The sequence below is a fragment of the Macaca fascicularis genome, chromosome 10, assembly GCF_037993035.2.
Source record: "Macaca fascicularis isolate 582-1 chromosome 10, T2T-MFA8v1.1".
Classification (NCBI taxonomy): Eukaryota; Metazoa; Chordata; class Mammalia; order Primates; family Cercopithecidae; genus Macaca; species Macaca fascicularis.
Window position 1 is genome coordinate 25657321 of NC_088384.1, and position 27802 is coordinate 25685122.

General features: G+C 45.9%; 1 protein-coding gene across 5 annotated transcripts in view; it reads right to left on the minus strand.

The window, feature by feature from the left end:
* Nucleotides 1-7727: 7727 nt before the first annotated feature.
* MYO18B (myosin XVIIIB) overlaps nucleotides 7728-27802 on the minus strand; it is a 300194-nt gene continuing 280119 nt past the window's right edge. For all 5 annotated transcript variants that reach the window (XM_065522341.1, XM_074004130.1, XM_065522339.1 and 2 more), the window contains 2 exons: nucleotides 10692-11931; nucleotides 7728-7929 (listed from right to left, as the gene is read on the minus strand). In XM_065522341.1, coding sequence (XP_065378413.1) covers nucleotides 10704-11931 — 1228 coding nt within the window. In that variant the 3' untranslated portion in view covers nucleotides 7728-7929; nucleotides 10692-10703. The remainder of the gene's footprint in view (nucleotides 7930-10691; nucleotides 11932-27802) is intronic.

Below are 27802 nucleotides of genomic sequence, written 5' to 3' on the forward strand. Positions count from 1 at the left end.
TCCTGACTTTACAGCAGGAAACGGAGGCACAGAGAGGCTACACAGCTCCACCCATACAGCCAGCCTGTGGTGAGCTTAGCACCACACTGAACAAAATTTGGGCCACTCAGGATTGCAGAGAAAAAAAGAATGTAGACCTAAATCTTTGAGACCAGAACTTGGAGGTGCTGTCAGGATTCTTTAGTGCACCCTAGTTATTTACAATTGACCCAAAGACTGAATTATCCTCAAATCATTTCTCTCCAGCTCTAGGAGGCAGCAAGAATTTGAGGGAAAACACCAGGTTGAAGTCTGCTTCCAAATTACTGTGTAACTGTAGGCAATAGATGCTCCTTCCGTGGTGCTGTTTCTGCATATAAAATGATGCGGCCAGTGTAATGTACTGGTACCAGCTGGGCCCTGCCAGCAGTATTTGCTCCTCAGTCACAGGGAACACTCTTGCCTGTCCCCATCCATGCCCTCGAAACGCACTCCTGGGACTTCCATGCACAGGTAAGGGGCATTAGTCCATGGACCATGAGCCATCATGCCCACATAGCCCTAAATGAGACACCCAGGGAACCACCAGCAACAAGAATAATTTCCAGTACTTCCCTTTATTCGGAGAGGTCACATTTAAACTCTTCTAGAGGCCTTTGATGCCAAAAATTGAGTTCCCTCAAATATGGGAGAACAGGCTGGGCACCTATGGAACGAGCTTCTTACCCACCCCACTTTTGAGGTAGGTTGCTTGAGACTGAAGTGAACAATAGGGATGAATGCCTCCTAGGGCTGAGTTAGGCACTCCCTGCCTGTGCTAGGCCAGGGAACTCTTTGGAACTCTTTCGAATGTTCCCTGCACTGGCCGGACAACCAGGCCTGGAACTCGAAGGAGATCAGAGTGACTGTCTTAGGAAGAGCACTGAATGAGGAGTCAGGAGCTCTGAACTCTAATCCCAGCTTCTCCACTGCTAACTCAGGCCAGTCACTTGGTCTTGCTGAGCCTCAGCTGCCCCATCTGTAAAACGGGCATAGTAATCCTTGTCCTGGTGCTTCTGCTGGCCAGATAGGCTCTAAAGATAGGTCTCCGCTCCCACCCCTTATTACTCAAAAAGAAACCAAAAATTAGAGGGGTTTAACAAACTACTTGAGGTTACACAGCTTAAGAGATGGCAAAGCCAGGAGTACACCCAAGCCTAGTCCTAGACACAGGTCCCCATTGCCTCCCAGATGGAGCAGGCAGGCCCAGCTTTGTTTAACCAGGAGATGGTGCAGGTGAAGTGATGTGATCCATAGGCCCGTTCAGCCAGCTGACCTTATAGGAAAGCACTATCTACACTGCAAGCTTAGCCCATGATGTTAACACCAAGAATGCATATATTTGGAGATAGAGCCCCGAGTTCAAATCCCAGCTCCACTTGTCTGTGTTTCTGTCCTCTCTGAGCCTCAATGGCTGGTATGGGGAAAAGTCATTAACTTGACCCCTTGTTATGTTCTCTCTCCCCACTCGCTGAACAATGAAAATTGCTCACCATCAGCCACAGACACTGACTCGTTTTACCAAGGGTGAGGTCACTGTGCTTTAAGGGACTGCATCCTCCAATGTCCTTCCACCTTTTGCTGCAGACCCCCTTTTTGCATAAGCTGAGGATCAAGGGAAGACCAAGGACTTTTGGTAAATGCAGCCATGTCTTTCCCTACCCTTTGCAGCAAGTCTAAGCAGGAAGACCGTAAACTTTAGATTCTAGGAGATGGGAGATTGAAAGAGGGTTAAATAAGCCATTCCAGTGAATCCTACAAGCTGTAGGCATGCACTATGAGCATGATTTTCTCACTGAGCCCAGAATAAGACTACTGGGCCTCCACGCAGCTATTTACAAAGGAGCATTTTGAGTCATTTTATATTTCTCCTTGTGCATATAGAACACATGGATAGGACAGTGGATCCCAACCACTGTCTCTTAGAAGTGATGTTTGAATATCACCAAGCACAGTGCCTATCTCCTCACAGATACACAAGAATGGGAGCTATAATGATTCTTAACAAAGGGTGACAGGGTCACTGTGTCACCTTGTCACCAGAGCTGCTGCTCAACATCTGTCACTATGCTCTGAAGGGAGCTGCCTATATCGACAGCTAAATAAGCAACCAGGTCCACGGAGCGGGAGTCCAGTCTGAACTGTCCATCACCTTCTGAAGACAGCAGCGGGAGCTTGGCCAGGCCATTAATCACAACCAGAGCCTTCTACGGCTGCATCCAACATCCTTTGACACCTGCCTCTTCTAGCTGCAACAACAGTCTCCCCTCTCCTGTGCTTCCCATGGACAATCTTTGGGAGTGGGAAAGAATGCAGAGCCTTAGCTCCCCCTCCTTGAACTCTGCAGAGAGCAAGGGGCCTTGGAACAGGGCTGGGTCTGTGTTGGCCTGGAGAGGGCCTCTGAAACTTTAGAAACGTACATTTGGCTTATCTGAGTTCCTTTCTCAGGAAATTGACCTTTGGGCCTCCTAGATGGTATCAGAAAGCTGAGGCTTTTTAGATTGCTGCACCCAGACAATGAGACACACCTGCTGCCTGCTGACCAACTCCTCTTTCTTGCCCCTCCTGTTCTCCTTCCCTGCTTTATAAACCCCTAACTTTGGTTGGGAGGGAGAGGTTTGACAGTTAGGCTGATATCACCTCCAACACAGCTTTTCTTCTGGAGCAACATTTGTTGTCTCAGTGATGGGCTTTCTGTGTGGTGAGCAGCCCTACCTAGTTCAAACCCCTGGAGTTTGCCAACAAAATTCTGGTTCTCTGATCAGGAATTCATTGCTTATGGCTCAGTGGCCATGGACCAGGAGCATTTCAGAAGCCCTCCTAGCAGCTTCCCAGCCATATTTGCCAGAGATGGGTTTCAGTCTCCTTCTCTTCTGCCTCACCACTGCCAGCCCCAACTGCATTCCTGATTGCCTAGGAAGAACAGGCTTTGAAATTGGACATCTGCATCCAGACAGGTGAGTGCCCTCTGTAGGTCCCTGACAGCAGGACTCTCTCCTCTCAATTTGGGGGAATTCCAAAGGACTTTCCATTTGTTGCAGGTTGGACAAGCTTCTACTTGACTGGCTTGAGAGTAGAAGGCACCCTAACTGTTTTGGTTTGGACACTCTTGGGTTTGTTGCTACTACTATTAGTATTTTGATAATTGTTTGTTTCCATAATAAAGATTTCCTTCCCTGGCAATACTCGTGGTCTGTGATATGAGCAACTGGACCTAGGCCCAAACCCTGGTGTTTGGCAAAATATCATGCAGACAGAGAAGGATGACCTGTAGCTGCTGGACTGCTGGTGGGACATCAGGTGGTAGGGGCATGGCCAATGTATGTGTTTCCAAGTACATTAGCTGTCCTCCCAGTAAACTATAAGCTTCACGAAGCCAGGGTCTTTGCCTATCCCATTTTCAGCTTTATCTACCATGCCTGCAACAGTGCTCAGGACATGAGGTGATCTATGTTGAATGAATAAATGTTGAGTTCTAAACTCGGCTCTGCTATTAAGCGCCTTTGGAAAACTCATGTTCTTCTCTGAGACCCATTTTCCCCACCTGTAAAATTACCTGGAGGCTTTCATCTAGTCCTTATGGTCTACAGTTCTTTCAAGACATGGATGCCCTGTTAAAAATGGCCTCAGGGTATAAAAGCAAGAGGAAACATTTGCAGGAGAGCATTTAATCCACCTGGATTCATGACCACCAACATCCTCACCTTTGAAATAATTTTGGTTACGTCAGCAGGGACGCCATAGCAGGGCATAGTCGTATGGTTGGAGCCACAGACTTGGGCGTCAGGGAGCAGTTCTTCTGAGACCAAAGAAAAAAGATGCCACCATTTGCTGCAGGCTGACTATCTGCCAATCAACGGACTAAGTGATTCATGAGCTCTCGATTCCTTACAAGGATGCCGGGAAGCTGGTACTAGTTTAGACCTATTTTACAGATGAGTAAAGGAGAGGTCAGAAAGCAGTGACGTCTGTGAGATCACGCAGAGAGAGAATCTCTGACCTGAGGCATGAGAGGCAATGCCCAGGCCAGGGGCCAGGCCGTGTTGATATCCCACGTAGCAGAAGTGGTAGTGTCACATAGACGTGGATGACACTTACTACCCTGGGTGCTAAGGGTGAGCACACTGCCTATGTGACATCAGGGCCCACTGTGGAATTTCTGGAGTCATCTTGTAGGAAAGAGGTTCAAAGCCTAGCCAACATGGTGAAACCTCGTCTCTACTAAAAATACAAAAATTAGCCAGGCATTGTGGTGGGCACCAGTAATTTCAGCTACTAGGAAAGCTAAGGCAGGAGAACTGCTTGAACCCAGGAGCAGAGGTTGCAGTGAGCCAAGATCACACATTTCACTCCAGCCCGGGTGACAAGAGCAAAACTCTACCCCAAAAAAGAAAAAGATAAAAGGACGGAAGGACGGGAGGGAGGGAGGGAGGGAGGGAGGGAGGGAGGGAGGGAGGGAGGGAGGGAGGGAGGGAAGGAAGGAAGGAAGGAAGGAAGGAAGGAAGGAAGGAAGGAAGGAAGGAAGGAAGGAAGGAAGGAAGGAAGGAAGGAAGGGAGGGAGGAAAGAAAGAGAAAGAGAGAGAGAAAGAAAGAGAGAAAGAGAGAAATAGAGAAAGAGAGAAATAGAGAAAAAAAGAAAGAAAGAAAAGAATGAGGATGAAGTTGAGTAAGTGCCTTCTGCTCCAGGCTGTGTTGGGTTGGGGAATTTGAGAGGCATGGGGATGGTTGTCAACTTGTAGCATGTTAAATTGACTTTTAATGAGCATCTTCAGGATTTCTGTTTGCTGCTGCATAATGAGGAAGACTTTGCTGTTATTACTTGAAATTAACCTTTTTGGATGCATCACTTACACATCATTGAAGAATAATGACTGATTTCTTTTATAAAAATGTGCTTCATAAAATAAACGTATTATAAATTTTTAACACAGAACTCACAAGATAATTTCATCTTTTATTTTTCTTCATAGTACAGCTTGCTCCTGACAGTATATTCATTTTCTTGCTTATTGTCTGTCTCCCCAGCTAAGATATTCCCTGAAGAAAGGCAGGGTGACTCTGCCTGCTCACTAGAGCTTGGGTGTGGGGAACAGTGCCAGGCACTTAGAAGGTACTCAGCAAATACAAACTGAATAAATATTACTGGCACATGAAGCGCAGGGAAACTCAAAGGTTCCAGGCTCTAAAGTGCCCAGGAAACATCAATGCCAGGAAGGCAATGTGAATCCGTTGCCCCCGGCATTGATAATCTGTTCCTGACTTCCAGAATTACCTCTGTTTGCGGACCAAGCTGGGAGCTTGGGACATACGTATCCTGTATGAATAATAAATTATTCTGTATGAATAATATTCAATATATTTTATATGAATAAATAAATGATAAATTATTAATAGATTAATAATAATTAATAATTAATTAAATCACCACTTCCTTTTGCATTATGTTACAGGCTGAATTGTGAACCCCTAAATCTCATGTGTTGAAGTTCTAACTCCCCCATACCTTAGCATGTGACAGTGTTTGGAGACAGAACCCTGAAAAGGGTGATTAAAATCCCAGCACTTTGGGAGGCCAAGGTGGGTGGATCGCCTGAGGTCGGGAGTTCAAGACCAGCCTGACCAACATGGAGAAACCCTGTCTCTACTTAAAAAATGCAAAATTTGCTGGGCCTGGTGGCACATGTCTGTAATCCCAGCTACTCAGGAGGCTGAGGCAAGAGAATCGCTTGAATCCGGGAGGCGGAGGTTGTGGTGAGCTGAGATCACACCACTGCACTCCAGCCTGGGCCACAAGAGTGAAACCCCATCTCAAAAAAACAAAAAAACAAAAAACCATGGTCATTAAAATCAGGCCATAAGGGTAGGCCCTGTTTCAATATGACTGCTGTTCTTATGAGAAAATTTGGACAGAGAGACACCAGAGGTGCAGCCACATAGAAGAAAGACCACGTGAAGACTCAGCAAGAAAGCGACGATCAATAAACCAAGGACAGAGGCCTTAGGAAAAACCACCCCTGCTGACACCTTGATTTCAGACTTCCAGCCTCCAGAACCATGAGGAAATAAATTTCTGTTGTTTAGGCCACCCAGGCTGTAGAATTTTGTTACAGCATCTCTAGCAAACTAATACAGTATGCTACACTTTCCCTTTCCAGGGTTTTATGAAGTTCAGTAACTGTTGTTCCCATTACTGAGATGAGAAAACTGAGACCCAGTGAGGGAAGTGACTTGGCTGAGACTCCATGACTCGATGGATTTCACTGCAGAAACCTTGGGAAGAGCCTCATGCAAGAGCCTGGGTCTTCTCCCATTCCCACCCCACACCTAAGCATTGGCGAGCTTTTGGGTGGTGCCTCCTCTTTGCCGGGGCTTTGCCAGAGGTCCTGGCTGCTTTCCCCATATATCCCAGCACTCTCCAGTGACCCAGAGCCCTCCTATGAATGGCAAGAGGTGGATGGTGGATTCACCAAGTGGGAGACTGAGTCTGCATCAGAGACAACAGGGTCCACTGTTCACCAACGTGCTCCATCAGAGAGGCAGGAAGGTCTCCAGAGACGGTGAGGTCTCCAGAGAGGGGCTCCAGTGAATTTCCCTCCTGCCCCATCCTCCTCCCTTGCCCCACTTCTACCCAGAGTCTCTAGTGAGGATGATCAGAGATGAGAGCTCCTCTTTTTGGGGTGACCTTACCAGTTATTATGGGTCGAATTTTGTGCCCACTTCCCCAGCCCCACTCAAAAAAATGTGGAAGTTCTAACCTGCAGTACTTCATAAAATGACTTAATTAAAAGGTAGGGTCTTTACAGGGTGACCAAGTTAAAATAAGGTCATTAGGGCGGACCCCATCCAATATGAAATGGGGAAATTTGGATACAGACATGAACAGAAGATGAAATGAGGAGACACAGGGGGAAGATAGCCATCTACCAGCTAAGGAGAGAGGCCCTCACAGCTCTCAGAAGGAATTTACCCCGCTGACCTTGAATTTGGACTTCAACCCTCCAGCTATGGTACTTTGTCACAGCAGCCCTTGCAAACTAACACAGCAGTGATCCAAATGGGAATTCCCTCCCACGGGTGGGAGCTATGATTGGTTACACCAGAGGGGTCCTAGGGATGAAGACAAATTTGGGGTAGGATATGGAGTCTATGCTAGTGGGAATTTAAATAAAGGCAGCATTTGCTACCTAAATGTGGGCACACATATGCTAGCTTCGCCTTGGTAAAAAGGGAATAAATTCAAGGTTCTTGAATGTTGATGTGGGTGCACATTTGTAGGATGCATATATATCAGTGTGTCACATGCATTCAGGGTGTGTGGGCTCATTTATTTGTTCTTTGGCTCATTCATTCATTCATCATTCATCAGTTTCTTGAATGCTTGTACACACTTATAAATGCACAGGATAGAGAAATGAATTGGCAAAGGAATATGATAGACAAGCATGGGGATTAAGGGAGCATGGAGGGGGAGCATTTGTTTCTGTTTGATATATCAGGGAAGACTTCCTGGAAGAAGTGAGCTGAAACTGGCCAGGTGAAGAGGAGGAAGCAGGTCATGGCATGTAGACATGTAGGAAGAGAAATAGCAGTATATACCCCAAACTACACACAGTTCGGGTTGGTTCTATTCTTTGGAACAGTCCTACCCCTATCTGCACCCCATCGACACTCTGGAATCCCAGGTAGCAAGGCCATAGAGAAGGCACAGATGCCCAGGAGTCAACACTTTATTTTGTTCAGGCCAACCACACTGGGAGCCCAGCATCCCCGCAGGATTTGCCTTTGTGGGCCCGTCTTGTCTCTTGAGGGTGGCCGTGCTGGCTGGCTTTGGCCACTGGGGAGGCCTGGCCAGTCTCTCTGTCTCCAAGTTATTGTAGAGTTGGGAAGTCTTCAAGGGCAGCTTCAAGGAGGCTGGAAGCAAACACAGGTCAGAGTTGATGAATGGGACAAAAGATGGGTAAGGTTTTTTCTTTTTTTTGAGGCAGGGTCTCACTTTGTTACCCAGGTTAGTGTGCAGTGGTGCAATCATAGCTCACTGCAGCCTCCAACTCCCAGGCTCAAGTGATCTTCCTGCTCCAGCCTCTCGAGTAGCTAGGATTACAGGTACATGTCACCACACCCAGTTAATATTTTATTTTTTATTTCTTGTAGAGGTGGGGTCTCACTATGTTACCCAGGCTGGTCTCAAACTCCTGGCCTCAAGTGATCCTCCTGCCTCAGCCTCCCAAAGAACTGGGATTACAGGCATGAGCCACTGTGCCTGGCCAGGAAGATGGGTACATTTTGATAGAGACAATGAATGGGGTGGAGGGCCTGGAATTCTGTATTCCCAGGTGGCATTACTGTAGCAACTCCACAGAAAGGGATGGCAGAGTATAGGCAGCAGAAGGAGAACAAGTGGGGGAAAAAGTTGGGAGAGATTTCCCAAAGGTCCAAAAATTCCAAAGTAACCTGGCATTTACTGCATCCATGGGGTGCCATGCTCTATTCTAGGAATCTCTCATATTCTCATGAAATCCACAGTGTTACTTTAGGTAGCTGGTACTCTTATCCCTATTTTCCAACTGAGGACGCAGGGGCTTGGAGAGACTGTATCATTTGTCCAGGGTCCAATGGCTAGTTACAGGGCAGAACTGAGCCTTGGGGGGTCTTGCTTGGTCCCAAAGCCCACCATGCATTTGCATTGTTGGAGGTGCTGCATTGTATAGCTGAAAAACTGGCATCCTTGGAGAAGAACCTTGCTCAGGGTAGGAAGGGGACTTGATTAAAACGGAATGGCAGAGACAAGATGTTCTGCGATGACTTCTGCTAAGGACTGTTCCCCTCATAGATGTGTGCCCTTTACTTGGCCTTTGAAACTGCTTTCTATGTCCCCGAGAGCATAATAATGTAAATGAATATCAGATCTTTACTCGGTAATTGAGAGCAGAGAGAAGGCCATGTTAAGTCAAATTAGTTTGCTCTGATATAGTCCAAGCCTGTCTCTGCGGAAGGGGCAATGGCTTTTTGATGGGCTGAGGCTGCCTCTCGAAGAAATAGAGGATGTGTGGCTCATTTGGGTCAAGGAGGCCTGCGGGTTGCAGCAGGTGCATCCTGAGAGCCATATGAAATCGCTCAACCATCTGAGCCTTGAGCTGCAGTGAGTTCTGAGATTCAGTGACTGGGAGATTTACGAGGGCTCATAGACTCTCAGGCAGCTCTAATTTCACTCATGAAGATGCCAGGAATGTGTCCCTACGGAAAACTTTTAAAGATAAATGTAGGGATTCTAGAGCTGGAAACCCAATTCTGCCCTGGTGATTCTGTACAAGTGACTTTAATCTTTCTGATCCTCAGTCTGTCAACCTGATAAATGGGGATAAATAATATCCACCACCACTTGGGGATATCAGGAGTACTAAATGACTGTCTGATGTGTCCACTCAATAAATGTAAGCCTTGGTTAGCAATGAATTCCTCTTTTTTCTTTTTGGAGAGGGTGTCTCACTCTGTCTCCCAGGCTGGAGTGCAGTGGCGAGATCTCAGCTCGCTGCAAGCTCTGCCTCCCAGGTTCATGCCATTCTCCTGCCTCAGCCTCCCCAGTAGCTGGGACCACAGGCACCTGGTACCACACCCTGCTATTTTTTTGTATTTTTAGTGGAGACGGGGTTTCACCGTGTTAGCCAGGATGGTCTCGATCTCCTGACCTTGTGATCTGCCCACCTTGGCCTCCCAAAGTGCTGGGATTACAGGCGTGAGCCACTGCGCCCGGCCTGAATTCCTTTTCTCACCTTGACTCCAGATGAGTGACAGGATGAGTGCTAGGAGCGGGAGGAAGGGCAGCCAGTAGTTACTTCTCCTGCACTGTTGCTCTGTGATTTTTGTACTTGTTCCCTCCCCGCTCAACCTAGGGCCTATTTCTCTCCATACGTAATGCAAGTGGACTCCACTATTCTGAAGGTCTCTTCCAACTCAGCCCTTTGCATGTCTGCGATCCCACCACGGATCTCCCGTCATTATGTGGACAGAATGCCATCGCAGCTCCTTCAACCCCAGGTGGAATGACATTAAGAAAAGAAAATGATAGCAGGGCGAGGAAATTTTAAATATCTGGCATCTTCTTCTTTTTTTTTTTCCTGAGACAGAGTTTCACTCTTGTTGCCCAGGCTGGAGTGCAGTGGTGGTGCCCTCAGCTCACCGCAACCTTCGCCTCCCCAATTCAAGCGATTCTCCTGCCTCAGCCTCCTGAGTAGCTGGGATTACAGCACCAGCCAAGACACCCAGCTAATTTTTTGTATTTTTAGTAGAGACAAGGTTTCACCCTGTTGGTCAGTCTGGTCTCGAACTCCTGACCTTAGGTGATCTACCTACCTCAGCCTCCCAAAATGCTGAGATAACAGGCGTGAGCTACCGCGCCCAGCCACATCCAGCACCTTCTTTAGCGTCATCCCACAGGAACCCCTTACTTTCTGATGTGTCTGCATTTCAAAGTACAAGGAAATGGAGGTACCCAGCTGAGGGCTCGTGAAAGGCTTTGCATCCAGCAACACATGACTTCAGCTAAAACCTCTAAAAATCTTGATCTCTAAAGAAATTAGTTGTGGCAGTAAGGACAGTATAGGAGCACCTGCTCTCCCCAAGGCTGCAAGGTGAACTCTCATTCCCCAAGAACAGCCCCAGCCTGTTGCTTTTACCTGAACTGGTGTCTACTTCTGGAGATATTTTTTCATTATGCTTGCAACATCGTCGTCTTTCCTCCCCGCTCCTGGCTCTCTGTGCTCGGGGGACGTTCCCTCACCACCGTCACCCGCAAGTCGTTGGATTCCTGGTCGACTTTTGATGCTGTCAGCACTTTTGAAGGACACGATGGAGCTGGAGGATGAGGACGAGTCGGACAGGTGAGCAGGATCCTCCTTGGGCTCTGGGCTCTTTTTCAAAATGGTCTTGATCCCCGAGAGAAAGGAACGGTCAGCCTCTTCTGTCTCAAAGTGGACACTTGAACGCTGAGAACCATCTTGCCCACCTTTGGCTGCTCCGGCCAAGGATGTAGGCGTCTGGGGCTTCCGGATAGCTGGGAGGAAGTCATCGAAGTCCACTTTGGTCTTGCGTTCGTAGTCGAGGCTTGGGAGTTTCCAGCTGAAGGGGTCACTGCCTAGAGGTTCCTCCATCAGGTGGGCAAACTGGCGGTTCTGGAAAACGAGCGGCTCCTTTCCAAGGTCTGGACAGCCCGCATCGTCCACAGAGGACTCCAGACACCGCCTCCGAGGACGCAGTGTGGGTGACAACAGCATGTCCCTGGGTGTGGTCGGGGAGCTCAGTTTTCTCCCCATGCTCGGTCTGGATTCTAAGAGGGACTCGCAGGAACTGAATCGGGTCTTCGCCTTCTCGGGGAGTAGGGTCGTGCCCCCAACACCATCTGAAGAGATGCATTTGAGGCTGGTGGACCTCAAGAGACCACCAGCGGCCCCTTCGATTTCCAGGGGTGACTTTGCCCCAACCCTCAACGAGAGATTTCCCTCGTCACTGCCAGCCCTGCCCCTCCTTAGTGTGGAAGCCCCAGTCGTCTGATAAATGGGGAGAGTGGGCCAGTCCTCCAGGCCCAGCGTGGACCCCTGGCCTCTCTGGGCTCTCTTCCTCCGGAGCCCTTCCACGAACTCCGAGAGGGCCGCTGAAGGACTGGGCAGCTTTTCCCTCGACAGCGGGGATGTATTTGTACTCCGAGAAGCCAGGGGAGAGGACGCAGCTTCTAATCTCTCTGTGGCCTTTCTCTGGACGGCAAGCCCTTCGCCGTCCCCAAAATGACAGTACTTTTGCCGGCGGATGAAGTGGGGAGAAACAGGCTTGTCTCCCGAGGTCTTGCTGCGGACATCTGTGGACCAGGCTCTGCTCGGTGCCGATTGGGTCCTCTCAGCGTCCCCAGCCTCCTCATTTATCCTGTGCCAAGAAGAAAAATGCAGTCTGTAGAAATTGTGCAATTCATACAATTTGTGCAATCGGTGTGAGGGCCCCTAAGCACAGGCACTAATATTATTTTTCTTTGGAAATACCATCCCTATCGCACTCTCAAATGAACCATATGATTTAATGTGCAAATTCAAGCCATGTAAATGATTTCTTGTTGCTTTCTGAATGCAATTTCTGTCTATAATTAAACCCAGCTAAGTACATTTGAGTAGATTAAAACTGCAGCTAGGACGGATGAATTAGATTTATGAGGCATCATATCTGACATGATAGGACCTATCATCCCAGAGCTTACTGTGAAATAAGTAGTTGGCTTCTTCAAGACCGGAAGGGGACATGCAGTGGGTTGTTTGTTTATTTAGGGCCAAGCCCAGAGGACAGTCCCACTAAGTGGGGCTTCTGAGAGTCAAGACCCAAATATGTGTCTCCACAGGATGCCCCATGACATCCCTGATTGTTTCATGGGGTGAGGGTGTAGGTAAAATCTTGTTCCCCCAGAAGGGAAAGACTCACATGAAATCAACTTAAAACCAAGACTATACACAAGAGGACAGACGGTTTCTATTCTGGGACTCCACCAGACGTGGCTTTTATGCAGAGGGAGTTTGTAGCAGCAGCGCCAGAAACACTTTGCCTCTGAAAAGTAGAAGCCTCACAGTGGGACCAAATTAGAGACTGTAAAATAAATGGCATCATTCAAAGGAGAGAGACTGGAGTCCACCAACCTTTCCTTTAATAAATAAAATCTATCTGTCCTCTCTCTAAGAGAAACGACCCCCTTCCCTCCCACCAGCAAAGTCACAATTTATTTTTTTTTTTAAAGTAAAAAGTGGCCAAATGCCAGAGTTTTGGCATTGCAGATAAAGCCAATGTGGGCGCAGGCCTGAAGAGACGCTGAGGGCAATGCATACGCGGGTTTCCAATCATGGGGTCCCTGCCTCTGAGTGCATTGTTGCTGGAACTGTAACAATCGGGACGACTGCAGGACTCGGACCTCTATGTATAAAGCGTGACTGAGATTCTGCTACAAGACTTTGGGGAAGACTTCTTGCTTACCCAGCTGGATAACACCATTTCCTCCTGATCACACAGGATAGTTTAGGAGAAAAAGAACTGACCACAATGACCCAATGGGCTTTTGAATCTGGGAAGGAAGCCAAGCCAAGGTCCCTTGAGGTGATGCCATGGAAGGCAGGGAGGGAATGGTTGGGGCAGGAGAGCAGCATCTTTCCCAGGGAAATAGGTGGGGGCTGAAATAGACTCAATGTTTGCCTCCCCCGAAAATTAATATGTTGACACCTAATCCTCAATGTGATGATATTAGGAGGTGGGGCTTTTGGGAGGTGATTAGGTCACCAGGGTGGAGCCCTTGTGAATGAGATTAGTGCCCTTAAAAAGAGGCCCCAGAGGGCTCCCTCACCCCTTCCACTGTGTGAGGACACAGTGAGATGGCCATCTATGAATCAGACAACAAATGTAACTGCCAGCACCTTGACCTTAGATTTCCCAGCCTCTAGAACTATAAGAAATACATTTCTGTTGTTTATAAGCCAACCAGTCTATGGCGTTTTCGTTATAGCAGCCAGAAGAGACTGACACAGGCACCTAGACCGTGCCTTCCTGAGTGCCCCTGAGGACAGAGCTTCAGTGATTCCACAAACCTATCTCCTCTAGGTCTGGCAGGAGCTCCCCAGGCTGGGGGCCTGTGTGAGGTCGCCATGGCAACGATGGGCCCAGCTAAAGGGCTTCATGAGGACAAGGCATAGAGCTGGCTGTGATCATCCGCCTCTCCTTATTCCCCATGTCAGATGGGAGGAAGAGGATTGCAGTAGCGGTCTGGTGATGGTAAGATCTGGGTGTCAAGGTGGCAACGTGGAGGAGCTACCTCCTCTCTCTCTCCGACCATCACCCTCAGTCCTTCTCCTGTGTGATCAGGCTTGCTATTCCTGCCCTCTTGCTCACCCTGCTCCAGGACGCTGGTCTCCTGGGACAGGCCAAGCCCTCCCTGCTTCTGGGTCTTGCATGAGCGGTTCTACCTGGAGTACTCCTTTCACTCCCCGAACCCTAGTCATGGTGCCTTCCTCCTGGGGCAGCCGGGACAGTGAAAGAAACGCCCTTGATACTGTCTCTGGCACCTAATCACCCCAATAATGGTTAGTGGTTATGAATAATTTATAACCAATAATAAATGGTTATTAATCATTAATAATTAAAGGCAATCATTATTACTACTATTTAACTTCTGGATCTCCAGAACCCAACCCCACACCGGACTCAATAAAAGCCTCAATTGAAGTTCAAAGAGGGATGCACAGGAGAATGAATGGGCAGGTGACCTTCAGCTCACCACAAGAAGGTAGGTTGGTTCCCATGTGCTAAAACAAAGGCCACACGTTTGCCCAGAGCAGCTCCCTCCTTTCCTATTTCTTGCCTGTTCCCATCACAGCTGGACACGGGCTGGAAGAGGAGATAGAGGGCTCCTTTGTGATTCCCCGAAGGCGTATTTGTCAACTTCACTGCTTTGGAATCACTCCCCGAATACACGGCAGGATGGCATTCACACGCCTGTATTTTTTTTTTATTCCCTACTTTTTATTAATAAACAGCTTGGAGCTGCCAGGGGCAGTGGGCTGCTGCAGAACTGACAAAAGTCATTTCCATCCTGTCCTGGTCCTGAAAGGAGGCGGGTGTGATGAATGAGTGTCTTGGATGCTCTGTCTCATCCATTGCCTGCCACGTGAGGAGGGCAACATTGAGGGCTCCTGTCACCGAATCTCCCGGGACTCTGCCATCCTGCTCACCCTAGCTTCCACTGCCACTGCTGGCTGCAGACGCCAGGGCAGGGCATGAAAATGGAGGGTGAAGAAGTCCCAAGAGGAGGAAGTGGAGGAGAAGGAGGGAAGAGGGGGAGCTAAAAACATAGGGGGGAAAAAAGGCATAAAAGTAGGTGGAAGGAGAATCACAGACCACAAGTCTGAACTGACAGTGTCTTGCTGACTCTCATTTCTGCACCTCCGGAGTTGGCACCGAGCCCAACATGTAGTAGATGTTCAGCAAATGCTGTCAAATTCAATCAAGGTAGATGAGAAAGAAGAGGTAGTCAGGATGAGAAAAGTGAAGGGAGGGCAAAGAAATGTAGGAAGAAGAGAAGGAGGGTCAGAGCATGAAAGAAGAGGAGGCAGTTTAAACAGGAAAGAAGTTGAAATGAGATGGAGAGAAAGAGGAAGGAGACCCAGAAGGGCGGTGGTGATGGAGAAGAAGGAAGGAGACTTAGGCAAAGGCAAGAAGGAGAGAAAGGAACATTGCAGAGGCCTTTCTGCCTGGCAACGAAGGATCTGCCATCTTCGGCTTTGACAAAAAGGCAAGATAGGCTGGGGTCCATGGTGAAGTAACTGGCTGCCCGGAAATGGGGATCTGGAGGTCACAGTCTGAGTGCTGGTGATCAGGTGCAGAGGCCATAGGTTTGCTAGGCCCAAGCCAGGAAGGTTCCCAGCTATGCTGGCACAGGGGAAGATTCACTCGCCTTCCCTGGGGCCCTTGAGGGGCAATGCCTTCTACAAGGCATAGAAGCCAAGATGTTCCAGCACAGCCACTCAGGCCCAGCTTGGCTGTCACGGGGTCTGATGTCTTGAGATTGGAGTGAGCTGAGTCCCACCTTTCTGGAATGGTCTGGTGCCTTTGAAACCTCAGCTGGGGAGCTTAAAACAGGAAAACAAGCCATGCAGTGTAGACTCCTGGTGGTGGGGGCTGGAGAGGAGAAGAAGTGGGGGTCAAGTGAGGAGAGAGGGGGAAGAGAGGGCAAGAAAGAAGGAAAGAAAGAAGCTGCCCACGGCCAAGTGCTTCTTCCTGGCTTTCCCATGCAGAAATCCACCCACATCTCTGCAAGTGCTTTTTCCATTTCCTGTCTGCACCACCTCTCAAGGTATAAAGTTCCTTGCATCCACTCCTTTCTGTAGAGACTGAAGAATTTAACCTGAATTCAGATGTCCTTTTGTAGGCTTTGGGATAAGGATCCCAAGTTCTGCTGAGTGAGGTTGGATGATCACCCCCGCTCCTGTCCCAGCGCTGGACACTTCAGACACATCCTATCTGACTTCATCTGGGGGCCAGTAAGAGTCTTTTTTTTTCTTTGTAGCTGTCTTCACAGGACCAGCTCGGTGTGGCTCGGAAGGAACTCCCCATCATCATCATGATGGAGGGATGTCGGATAATCAGGATGTTACGGTGTGTGCTTCCCGGAGCCTGGGCCAGGGAGAGAGATGATGTATAGAAGGCTCTCAGAGTCACTGAGAGACAGGGTAGGCAGGGGTACTGTTACTCTTCAAGGAGAGACTCCAGAAAACCCTCGCAGACTTCTGCTGCCTGCCCTGCAGTTTGTCCAAAAAGGAATATCCTTCTGGTATACCTGCTACGGGAAAGAGCCAGAGGATAGTCCTTGAGCATCCAGCCACAAAGATGCTGGGCTGGTTCTACAACTTAGTGGATGAAATAGTCATTGGTCACAACAGCTACCCCTGACTAGATACCTACTTGCGCCAGGTGCTGTGCTGGATACCAGGAATATAGGAGAGAGCAAACGGATGGTTCCTGCCCTCATAGCAACCCTGAGAGATAGGGATTGTGATCTCCAGGTACAGAGAGGCTGAGTAACCTCTGCAAGCACACACAGCTGGCAACCAAGTCTGGTTTTACCACTCACTAGCCACGTGACCTGGGGACCACTGCCTAACTTCTCTAACCCTCAGCTTCCTTAGCTGAAAAATGAGGGAAACCAGATTGGCCTTGCAATGCTGTGGAGATCAGAACTCCATGAGGGCAGGATTTTTATGCATTGCATTCCCTGCTACCAGTGTCTATAGAACAATGTCTATAGAACAATGTCACTGTAGGTGCTCAATGAATTTGTGTTGAGTAAGCGAGGGAAGCACCAGGGCCCTAACACATTGTAGGTGCTCCATAAACATGTGTTGGATGCATGAGTGAATTGCCAGTCCTCAGGCACATAGTAGGTGCTCAATAAAATGTTCAAGTTATGAATCCTGCTCTAGCGCTTGCCACACAGTAGGTTCCAATAAATATTGGACTTATAAAATGAATTGATGAATAAGGGTATTTATATGAAAAAGCTGTAAGTATGGGTTGCTTCAAGCTATAGAAGTTTATTAGGTAAACTAGGACATGAAAACTCAGGAATACTGAAATTTCCACTCTTTCTAACCTACAAGGCAGGAAAAAAAAAAAAAAAAGCTTCAGACGCAGAGAGACCTGAGTTCAAATCCCGGCTCTGTCTATTCCAAGTCAGGTTTGTTTTTTGTTTGTTTGTTTTTGTTGTTTTGTTTTGTTTGTGATGGAATCTTGCTCTGTTGCCCAGGCTGGAGTGCAGTGGCACAATCGTGGTTCACTGCAAACTCTGCCTCCAGGGTTCAGGTGATTCTCCTGCCTCAGCCTCCCAAGTAGCTGGGATTACAGGTGCACACCACCACACCAGACAAATTTTCATATTTTTAGTAGTGACAGGGTTTCACCATGTTGGTCAGGATGGTCTCGAACTCCTGACCTCAAGTGATCCGCCCACCTCAGCCTCCCAAAGTGTGGGGATTACAGGTGTGAGCCATGGCGTCCAGGCCCCCAGGTATCTTTTGAAGCCTGAACTTACACAGGAGTAAGAGTGGGAATGACACTGCCCTAGAACCCAGGGTCTTGTGAGAAATGAGAGATGATGCGTGTCATATGCATACTCAGTATTTAAGAGTGGAAGCCATTTCTACTCCCATTACTCCCAGTACTGCCATTGAGGCAAAAGACACTACAGTTAAACTTTCATGCATTACTTATTTATCTCAAAGTTAATCCTTTGACATAATGGTTTAACATAAATTTTAAAACCTTAACACTTGTCTGATTGCTTTTCTTTAATGACCTCTTTCATCAGTGCTAGAGAAGACCTCAGATTGAGGGCAGATGTTCAAGAGTAAACAATTCCCATGTATAAGCCTACTGTGAACAGCACGGAGAAGGGAAGTGGAGACTGAGGTGGTTGGTTCAGCCTCAGAACGAGCTAGTGTCTGAGACAGTGTCTCCTGCTTGGACCATATCCCTTCCCCTTTCAGATTAGCTTATGAATGGGGCCCCATCATTTTATCTCTAGTGTCGACCACAGAAGCAGATGCTCCATGACAACTGGCGAAGAACAAAGAAGGCACCTATATCTGCATGTATCGTAGGCAGTATCTCATCAAGCTAAGCAGCATCACCCCATCAACATCAGAGGCATCACCCCACCTTGCAAATGAGGAAACTGAGGCTCAGTGGTGAGAAACCATTTGCTCAAGGCCATACTGCTAAGTGGCATGGCCTGCATTTGAACGCTGGTGGGCCAGCTCTGAATCCCATTCTTCTCCTTCCACTACATCACACACCCACCGGGCAGAAGGCTGATGGGAAACCTCAACCAGTTGAATTTACATCTACACACACATATTTTTCAAAATCCACTGCAATGTAATGAACCAAGAAAGTCCAAGTCAAGGAGATGCTGGATTTACTGTCATTAGATTTAATCACACAGCAAAACAAGCAAACAAACAAAACATAATTCCCAGGTCTGAGTGTGGTCAGAGCCTGGGCCAATTCTAGCTACAGGAAACTCAATACAGATTTAATGACACTGTGAATCATCCCCCAAAGCATGCTGTCAGCCCCCATTCTTCATCCATTCCCTGAAATTAAAGAGGAAATTAAAAACATATTGATGTTCTTTAATACTGGTGAGGCCTGAGATGGGAAACCAGATGCTCTTTGAAGATGGCCTGAAGATTTGGTAACTGAGTCCAAAATAACAACAGAGAGTCTGTAATAAAAGTTGACATGGTACCCAGGACTATGCCTTATGCAGGCAATGGGAGGCACTTATTAAGCTACTGTGGTGCACAGGTAAATACCACATCATTAGAGTTGTCATGTATTACGCCTTTAGGCTTTATAGACATTACTCAAGTTTATGCTCACAACAGTCCTCTAAAGCAGATATTGCAATCTTCCCCTGTCAGAACCGAGGCTCAGAAAGAATCAGTAATTTGTCATGTCATAAGTGGGAGAACATGGATTTAAACCAAGGAGTCCTACCCCAGGCCCATGGCTCCCAACTGCTTTACTCTACTGCCCTTTATCGTCCCATTTTATAAATGAGGAAGCTGAGGCTAAGAGAGGCAAATGGGCTTGTTGAGAAGGAGCAGAGCTGAGACTCCCACCCTGGTCTGTCTGTCTACCTATAATGTTCCGAGCACATAGCAGCAGAAGATGGGCTGCCCTCCCCTCCTGGGGAGAGCAGTGTAGGTGTTGAGTCTGGAAAAAAACATGCAGAAGGGTCAGCAATGCAAGAAATTCCAGAGACACTGTGAAGCACAGACTATAAATGCACCAAGAGGTTGGCAAAGGAGAGAGCAGTCAGTACTGGTGCCTGGGTGCACAGCCTTCCTTTCTTTTTTTTGAGATGGAGTTTCATTCTTGTCGCCCAGGCTGGAGTGCAATGGCGTGATCTCGGCTCACTGCAACCTCCACCTCCCAAGTTCAAGCAATTCTCCTGCCTCAGCCTCCCAAGTAGCTGGGATTATAGGTGCCCACCACCACCACAGCCAGCTAATTTTTGTATTTTTAGTAGAGATGGGGTTTCGCCATGTTGGCCAGGCTGGTCTCCAACTCCTGACCCCAAGTGATCCGCCCACCTCAGCCTCCCAAAGTGCTGGGATTATGGGCGTGAGCCACCACGCCCGGCCATGCACAGCCTTTCTTGAGGAGGTGGGTTGAGTCAGGCTTTGGAAGAAGGGTAGGATTTCAGTGTTGACGATGGCTCGAGAAAGACATTCCAAGCAAGAGCAGAAGATTCCTCCTATCGATTCTTAGCTTACTCAATCTGCAAAACTCTTGACAAGCAAGGGCTGATATCTAAATTTCACAGGCCGAGGAAAATGAGGCTTAGGAAGCTCCCTCACCCCTAGCTGAGAGGGAAGTTCAAAGTAAGGAGGATGCCAAGGAAGCAGGGAAGTGAGGGGGAGGTGACATTAGCAGCAATCTGTCCCCATGCTGTCCCCATGCCTGGCCACTCCTGGCATGGGGAATAGAGTCAGGAAACAGACATGGTGAATATCCTGCATTCCTTACAATATGGCAGTTTTTATGAGACAAGGTCGCTCTCAAGGCTTGCTTGCTGTTCTCTCTGATGCTTAAGGTCAGTGCCGAGTCTTTGACAATTTTACAAACCAATCCATCGAGCTGCCCTGAGTGGACACCTGCCTCCATGCCTTCTGCGGCTCAGCAGAATTTGGCTTGACTTCACCCACACATTCTTACTGGCTACCGGGGACAAAGGTCAGTAATTTTTGCATAGAGTTGCCCATTCAAGTCACCCTTGGAAGTCTACCCTCCGCAAAAAAAAAAAAAAAACAGTTAAACTGGAGCTGGGTAGTGATAAGGGGATCATTCTCATTTAAAAGAGACTGAAGAGTAATGCAAGATGTTAATAATAAGAAAAATTGAACAGGCAAAAAGGGTATATGGGAGGATAATTGGGTAATATAAATACGGATAATGTTATGGATTTCTTAATTTTCCTAAGTGTGATAGTGATACGTTAGAAAATGTCCTTCTTAGAAGAAAGATGTGAAACTATTTAAGGAGAGCTGTTGTGATGTTGTCAACTTGTTTTCATAAGGGAAAGGAAGGGAAAGGAGAAGGGAGAAGAGGAAGGAGGGGAGAGGAGGGGAGGGAAGGAGGGGAGAGGAGGGGAGGGAAGGAGGGAAGGAGGAAAGGAGGGAGGGAGGGAGGGAAGGAGGGAGGAAGGGAGGGAAGGAAGAAGGAAGGAAGGAAGGAAGGAAGGAAGGAAGGAAGGAAGGAAGGAAGGAAGGAAGGAAGGAAGGAAGGAAGGAAGGAGGGAAGGGAGGGAGGGAGGCAGGGAGGGAAGGGAGGGAAGGGAGGGAGGGAGGCAGGGAGGGAGGCAGGGAGGGAGGAAGGAAATTAGCCTAATAAGAAAGAATTAGGAGGGAGTCAGAGAGGAAGGAACTGATACTCTGCAGGTGATTCTGATAAACCATTATTCTATATTTCAAGAAAAACCAGACAAACATTTTCACTCACCCTTTAATATTCAGCCCAACTGTAGCTTCCCCCAGGAAGTCTTTCCGCCCTCTGGCCTGGATTGGGGCCTCTCCTGGCTCCCACAGCCTCCTGTGTCCCCCTCTGTACTGCTGTTGTCTATTTACTTATTTGTATCTCCCGGCAAGACTGTTAGTTTCTGGAGGAGACCACATCTTTCTTCTATGAATCCCCAACATCAGGAATGCCCCAAAGAAAGCTTGTAGAATGGAAAGAATGAAGGAATAGAGGAGTACAAAGATGGGAGATTGTGGAACTGTGGAAAGAATGTGCAAAGGGCTGAATAATTCAGAACCCAGTATTTCCACTCTCCAGTCAGTCACATCCACTTCTCCTGGCTGAAAAACAAGATTGAAAACCCACTTCCAGTACACAATCTAAAGTGAGTTCTCCATATTTCTAACACTAAGCCAAGAGCCTTGTTTCATTTCTACAGGATGTGATCAATTTCTAGAATAACAAATCGACAGGGAGCTGCGGCCTCATCTGGTTTGAACCCCTCATTCTACACCTAGAAAAACAGAGAAGGGAATAGAACTTCCCAAGTCACACTCTGATGAGATGGTGCAAGTACGGGCTCTACAACTCGAGTCTTTTACCTTCTGCTACAATTTTCACAATGTTTTGAAGAACGTAATTCTAGATTTGCAGAGTAATTAAAATCTACTTGGCTTGTAGATTCAATTTGGATTCAACATATTTAAGCGAATTTAATGCATCCCTTCACTTTCCATGCAGAGACATTGCCTCACCAGAGTATGGTGAAATGGCAATAGTCACAGAAAACCTCAGACTAATTCATAAAAGCACTCAGCTCCCCATGAAGATGCAGCTTTAAGTGAATGGAAATTATGCATCCATTAATATTTCCTTGCTTCCATCCTGAATCATTTATTGAGTGTCGTGATGACAGATGCTGTCAACACAGAGATGAACAGTGCTTGCCTTCAGGGAACTTACATTCTGGAGGGGGTGGTAGATTCACTAAGTTAGGACTGGAAGAAAATATGAGTGAAACTTCATGTTTCCCTAGGCATAGAAGAAAAAAAAACTTTTATTTTAAGTTCAGGGGTACATGTGCAGGTTTGTTCTATAGGTAAACTTGTGTCACAGGGGTTTGTTGTACAGATTATTTCATCACCCAGGAATTAAGTCTAGTACCCACTAGTTATTTTTTCTGATTCTCTCCCTCTTCCCACCCTCCACCCTCTGATAGGCCCCAGTGTGTGTTGTTCCCCTCTATGTGTCCATGTGCTTTCATAATTTAGCTTCCACTTATGAGTGAGATCATGTGGTATTTGGTTTTCTGTTCCTGTATTAGTTTGCTAAAGATAATGGCCTCCAGCTCCATTCATGTCCCTGCAAAGGACATGATCTCATTCTTTTTTATGGCTGCATAGTATTCCATAGCATATATGTACCACATTTTCTTTATCCAGTCTACCACTGATGGGCATTTAAGTTTATTCCATGCCTTTGCTATTGTGAATGGTGCTGTGATGAGTATACATATGAATGTGTCTTTATGGTAAAACAATTTATATCCCTTTGGGTACATACCCAGTAATGGGACTGCTGGGTCAAATGGTATTTCTGCTTTTGGTCTCTAAGGACTCACCATGCTGTTTTCCACAGTGGTCAAGATGGATTAAATACTAAAATGTAAAAGCCAAAACTATAAAAACTCTAGAAGACAACCTGGGCAATACCATTCTGGACATAGGAACGGGCAAAGATTTCATGATGAAGATGACAAAAGCAATGGCAACCAAAGCAAAAATTGACAAATGGGATCAAATTAAACTAAAGAGCTTCTGTACAGCAAAAGAGACTATCAACAAGGTGAACAGACAACCTACAGAATGGGAGAAAATATTTGCAAACCATGCATGTGACAAAGGTCTAATATCCAGCATCCATAAGGAACTTAAACAAATGTATAAGAAAAAAAAAACCATTAAAAAGTGAGCAAAGGACAAGAACAGACACTTTTAAAAAGAAGGGATACATGTGACCAACAAGCATATGTAAAGAAGCTCAACATCACTGATCATTAGAAATGCAAAGCAAAACCACAATGAGACACCAACTCACACCAGTTAGAATGGCTATTATTAAAAAGTCCAAAAAATGGCAGGTGCTGGCAAGGTTGCAGATAAAAAGGAATGCTTATACACTGTTGGTGGAAGTGTACATTAGAAAAAAAATGTTTATTTACATAAAAGAATAAAAGCCTAGCTCAGCTCTCAGCTTCCAGATATAGTAGCTTGCATCAGAGCTACCTGGAAAGCCAGAAAAGTAGAATTCAAATTTAAGGACAGTGGAAAGCCATCAAAGCAGCCAGGACTCAAAAGGCCAAATCTTGGAAAGAGGGAAATACACTGAAGGTGAACACAGTATGATGTGGCATTTCCCTGAGAGTCATTTGCTGACCTGAAAGAAGAATTAAGATGGAGAACTTATACTTCCAGATGCTATATTGGTTCAAGGATGGACACATAGAAAAGTGAACTAGAATAGGGTCTGGAGACAGACGTATGTACATAAGATCACTTGATTTATGACAAATTCATACTGTTGTGTAATGTGGACAATATCATTTCTCTAAAACATATGTGCTAGACCAACTGGATATCTATATGGAAAAGAGCGAGCCCTACCTCACACCACAAATAAGTATCAATTCATGATGCATTGTATATCTAGATATAAAAGGTAAATCAATACAATGTCTACAAAAAATAAGAAAATATTGCATGATTTCAAAGTAGGCAAATAATTTTTCAACAATATATAAAGAGTACCAACCATAAAGGAAAACATTATAAACTGGGTTACATTAAAATTAAGAACTTTGCTTATAAAAATAAACCATTAAGAGAGTGAAAAAGGCAAGTGACTGAGTGGAAGAAAACCCACATACCTTACGAAGGGCATGCATTTAGAATACATAAAGAACTACAGATCAATACAAAAGAGATGGATAACCAAAGAATAAAAATAATGGACAAAAGACTTTCTCAGACACTTCATTAAAGAGGATATGCGAATGAAGATATAAGCATATAGAAAGGTTTATTTACCAGGGATATGTGAGTGAAGACCAAAATTTGAAACTACTAACACCTATTAGAATAGCTATTTTTTTTAGTAACAAAACCAGGCGTTGGCAAGGATTTAGAGCAATCAGAACATTCATTCACTGATGACGGTTACATAAATTGGAATGACTGTTTTGACAGTATTTACCAAAGCTGAAAAAACACCTAGCAATTCTACTGCTGAGTATACGCCCAACAGAAATCTGTATATCCATGCAACAAAAGATGTGCATAAGATTGTTCACAGTAATACTACTCATAATCATGGGAAACCATAAACAACTTAATTGTCTATTAATAATAGAATTAATTATTACTCTATGTTCACACAATGGCATATTATTGACTACGGTTTCTCAGTGGTGGTATAATTGCCATTTTGGACCCGATAATTCTATGTGGCCTGTCCTGTGCATTGTAAGATACTTGGCAACATCGTTGAACTCTACCCATTAGATGCCAGTAGCATGAGACAGTCAAAAATGTCTCCAGACATTGCCAGTTGTCCCCTGTTGAGGTGGGCAGTGGTGCAGAAGTGCCTCCAGTTGAGAGCCACTGTTATAGACTATAGAGCAATGAAAATAAATGAATTACCGCTACATGCAACAGTGTGGGGGCATCTTGAAAACATAATATTGAAAGAAAGAGGCCAGACACAAAAGAGGACATATTGGATGCTTCCATTTACACAGTTCAAAAAGGGGCACATCTAATATACAGTGTTAGAAGTCAGGATGGTGGGTATCTTTGAGGAAGGAGGAGGTGATGGCTTGAATGGGCACAAGGAAGTTGTAGGGGCACTGTAATGGTCCAGTCTGGATTTTGTTAGTAATTACAAATGAATGAGGCATGACCAATTTTTTGAAAATTTCCTTAAGACCCACTTTTCTGTATATATATTTCAATGGCAAATTTGTGTAACAAAACCTTAGCTTAACAGAGAACCACAGATTTTAAAAGAGTGTTCTGAACCATCAATGATGTATCCAAATAGTTTTCTACAAACTTGCAGCTTAGGTGAGTCTCAAATTTTCTAAAAGGTCCACAGACCTACCATCCAAGACCTGGAGTTCCAGACAGGAAACAGGCTTCCTTCCTATAAATACTTGTCTAAGATTTGGGTCCTAAGGATAAATCCTGTGTCTACATTCAGACTTCACCTGGTTTCACTTGCTCAGGCCTTTGGTCCATGGTTAATGTGTTTGCATTGAATATTTCTGTGCATTCAGTTTCAACATCTTTTCCACTAATCTTCCTAATACTAATAAAACTGAAAATACTCCTTATGTCCTAGTAAGACATAAAACCATATTCATGAGAGGCCCATTCATTAAGTGTTTCCAGGATAGATTAAAATTATCCTGAGCTCCCAGTTTTAAGAAGGCAGAGACCAGTAAATAAATGTATTATTGAAATAAGATTAGCATCAGATGCTTAACCCACCTTGGGAACGAGCTGTTTTTAAAGCTAAGTACCATTTATTCACATATCTATAATTAATGAACTAATTACAAACGAGTCTTATCTACTCATTTAAGCAGCCCTCACATGACCCATCTTTGGCTTCCTGTCTGTAGTAGAGTAATTGCCCTTCTTTGAAAGTAACACAACTTTTTTTTTTAAAGACAATACAGTGTAATTTAGACCTTTTTACTTATTCAAACCAGTCTTATCCCAAATAAAAACAAACAGGGGTGGTGGCAAGATCTGCATCTTTCTTTTTAAACCAAGAACTGCAAGCCAAAAGTTTGGGTCTGCAAATGTTTACAGAAAGCAAATTTTCCCCTGCAAAAAGGAAAAGTTGTAATGCCATCTTTTAGCCAAACGAAAAGCAGTTGTGTTAAATCGGCACCAAAGCAAATGATACATACAACAGTAATTAGCAAAGATTACACAGTAATTAAAATCACGATGATTATGTGAGTGAGAAGAATTTATACAATAATCTCCATGCTCACATTGCAATATGGTACAAGTCCAATAGCAACAGTAGAAAGCCGGGGTTGGTAATAAATTCAAAGCACAGCATTACTAATTATGTGGTGATGGATTGGCCATTGAAATTTAGGGATAAATAAAGTCTCTGATCAGGATACACCATTTTAGTTGGATTTCCCAAGGTTACTGAATGGGGACCCCAAACACTCAAATACGTTTCCTTCCTCCCTACCATTCTTTGTCTTCATAGTCTTGCCCATTCCTGTAGTTCAGCCTCCCCATTGGTGGAAAACATTTTCTATGCTTATAGTTTTCATCTACCAAGTTTCATTCTCCTGCTTCAGGTAAGGCCCTTCATTGTCCTTTGGGGAACCCCTCCTCCCTTACTGTTCTCATGGTTTGGTGGGAATTTCCAAGGGCCAGGTGAAAGACTGACTTAGGTCAAAGGTAAGAGGCTCCTTCAGTCCCCTTGTCCATTATGACTGGTTCAGGCTCACTCAGGCTTGCATTTTTTGTGAAACTGTGAAGAAGAGAGAAGCTCTCTTTACTACTGGACTCAGAATGGTGCAGGCATGAATCTGGAGCTGTTGGCCGCCATCTTGTTGCCTCAGAAAGAAACCAACACAGAAGACAGCAGAGCAGAGAGGTTGGTGGGGAACCAAATCCCCATGTTCATTTTTTAATTCCTGGATCTAGCAATGCCTGAAGCTAAATTTTCCTTTTTGGTTTCCCAGCTACAGGAAACAATCAATGTTCCTTCTTACTCTAGCCAGGTTGATGTTTTACGTCACCTATACTCATAAGAATCCTAACATTATGCAGAGGTTTCTCGATACCTCCTTAGGGGTCCAGGTCAGAGTTTAAAAAGCTTCTGGACAATTCTCTTTGGATGTCCCCAAACACACGAAATTTAACATACTTAAAAGTGAGCTCACCGAAACTCCACTTTCATTGCCAAGAGGTTTTCTGTTGTGTTCATGGATTTCTGCTGTGAGTTTAGCCCACTTTTGCAATCTCTGGCATGTGGAGCACCCAGTCATAGTTTTCCCTAGTCCTGCCTGTCAGCATCCATGCCTCTGCACAGCAGCGTCACCTGACCTGCTCTGGGATGAAGGACAGAGGATGGAAGGGAGTTTCTGCTTATTAAACACCAACGTGGTAGCAGGCCTTCCACTGGGTACTCTAGAGTGCTAATTTGCTTTGGTTGTTAATTCTTCAGCTCTGCAAAGGGAACATTATTAAAGCCTATTTAATGGTGGAGGGGCTGAGACTCGGAGACTGTAACTTGCTCATAGTCAGGAACTAGTAAAGGAGAGGTTGTATTAGAAAACAGATCTACCCTTTACATTCTTGGAGTGTGTTTTTCAGGCCCACTGGTCAGGCCCTGTTGAACTCTCTGAGCCCACCACCCACCACATGCTTCTGCCCTCCACCTGCACTCTGAGGGCCTGAACCCCAGACCTTCTGTTCTCATTATAATTCATCAATTCTGTTTCATGTTTCCAATAACTTGTTCTGTGATAGGAGACAGTTAATGTGTTTGGCAAATCTATCACGGGTTCTTGATATTGTTTGTTTCATTGCCCTGATGAGAAGCCATCTTACTTCAATCCACTGGGCACTTATCCGTTCAATGAGTATTTATTGAGTAC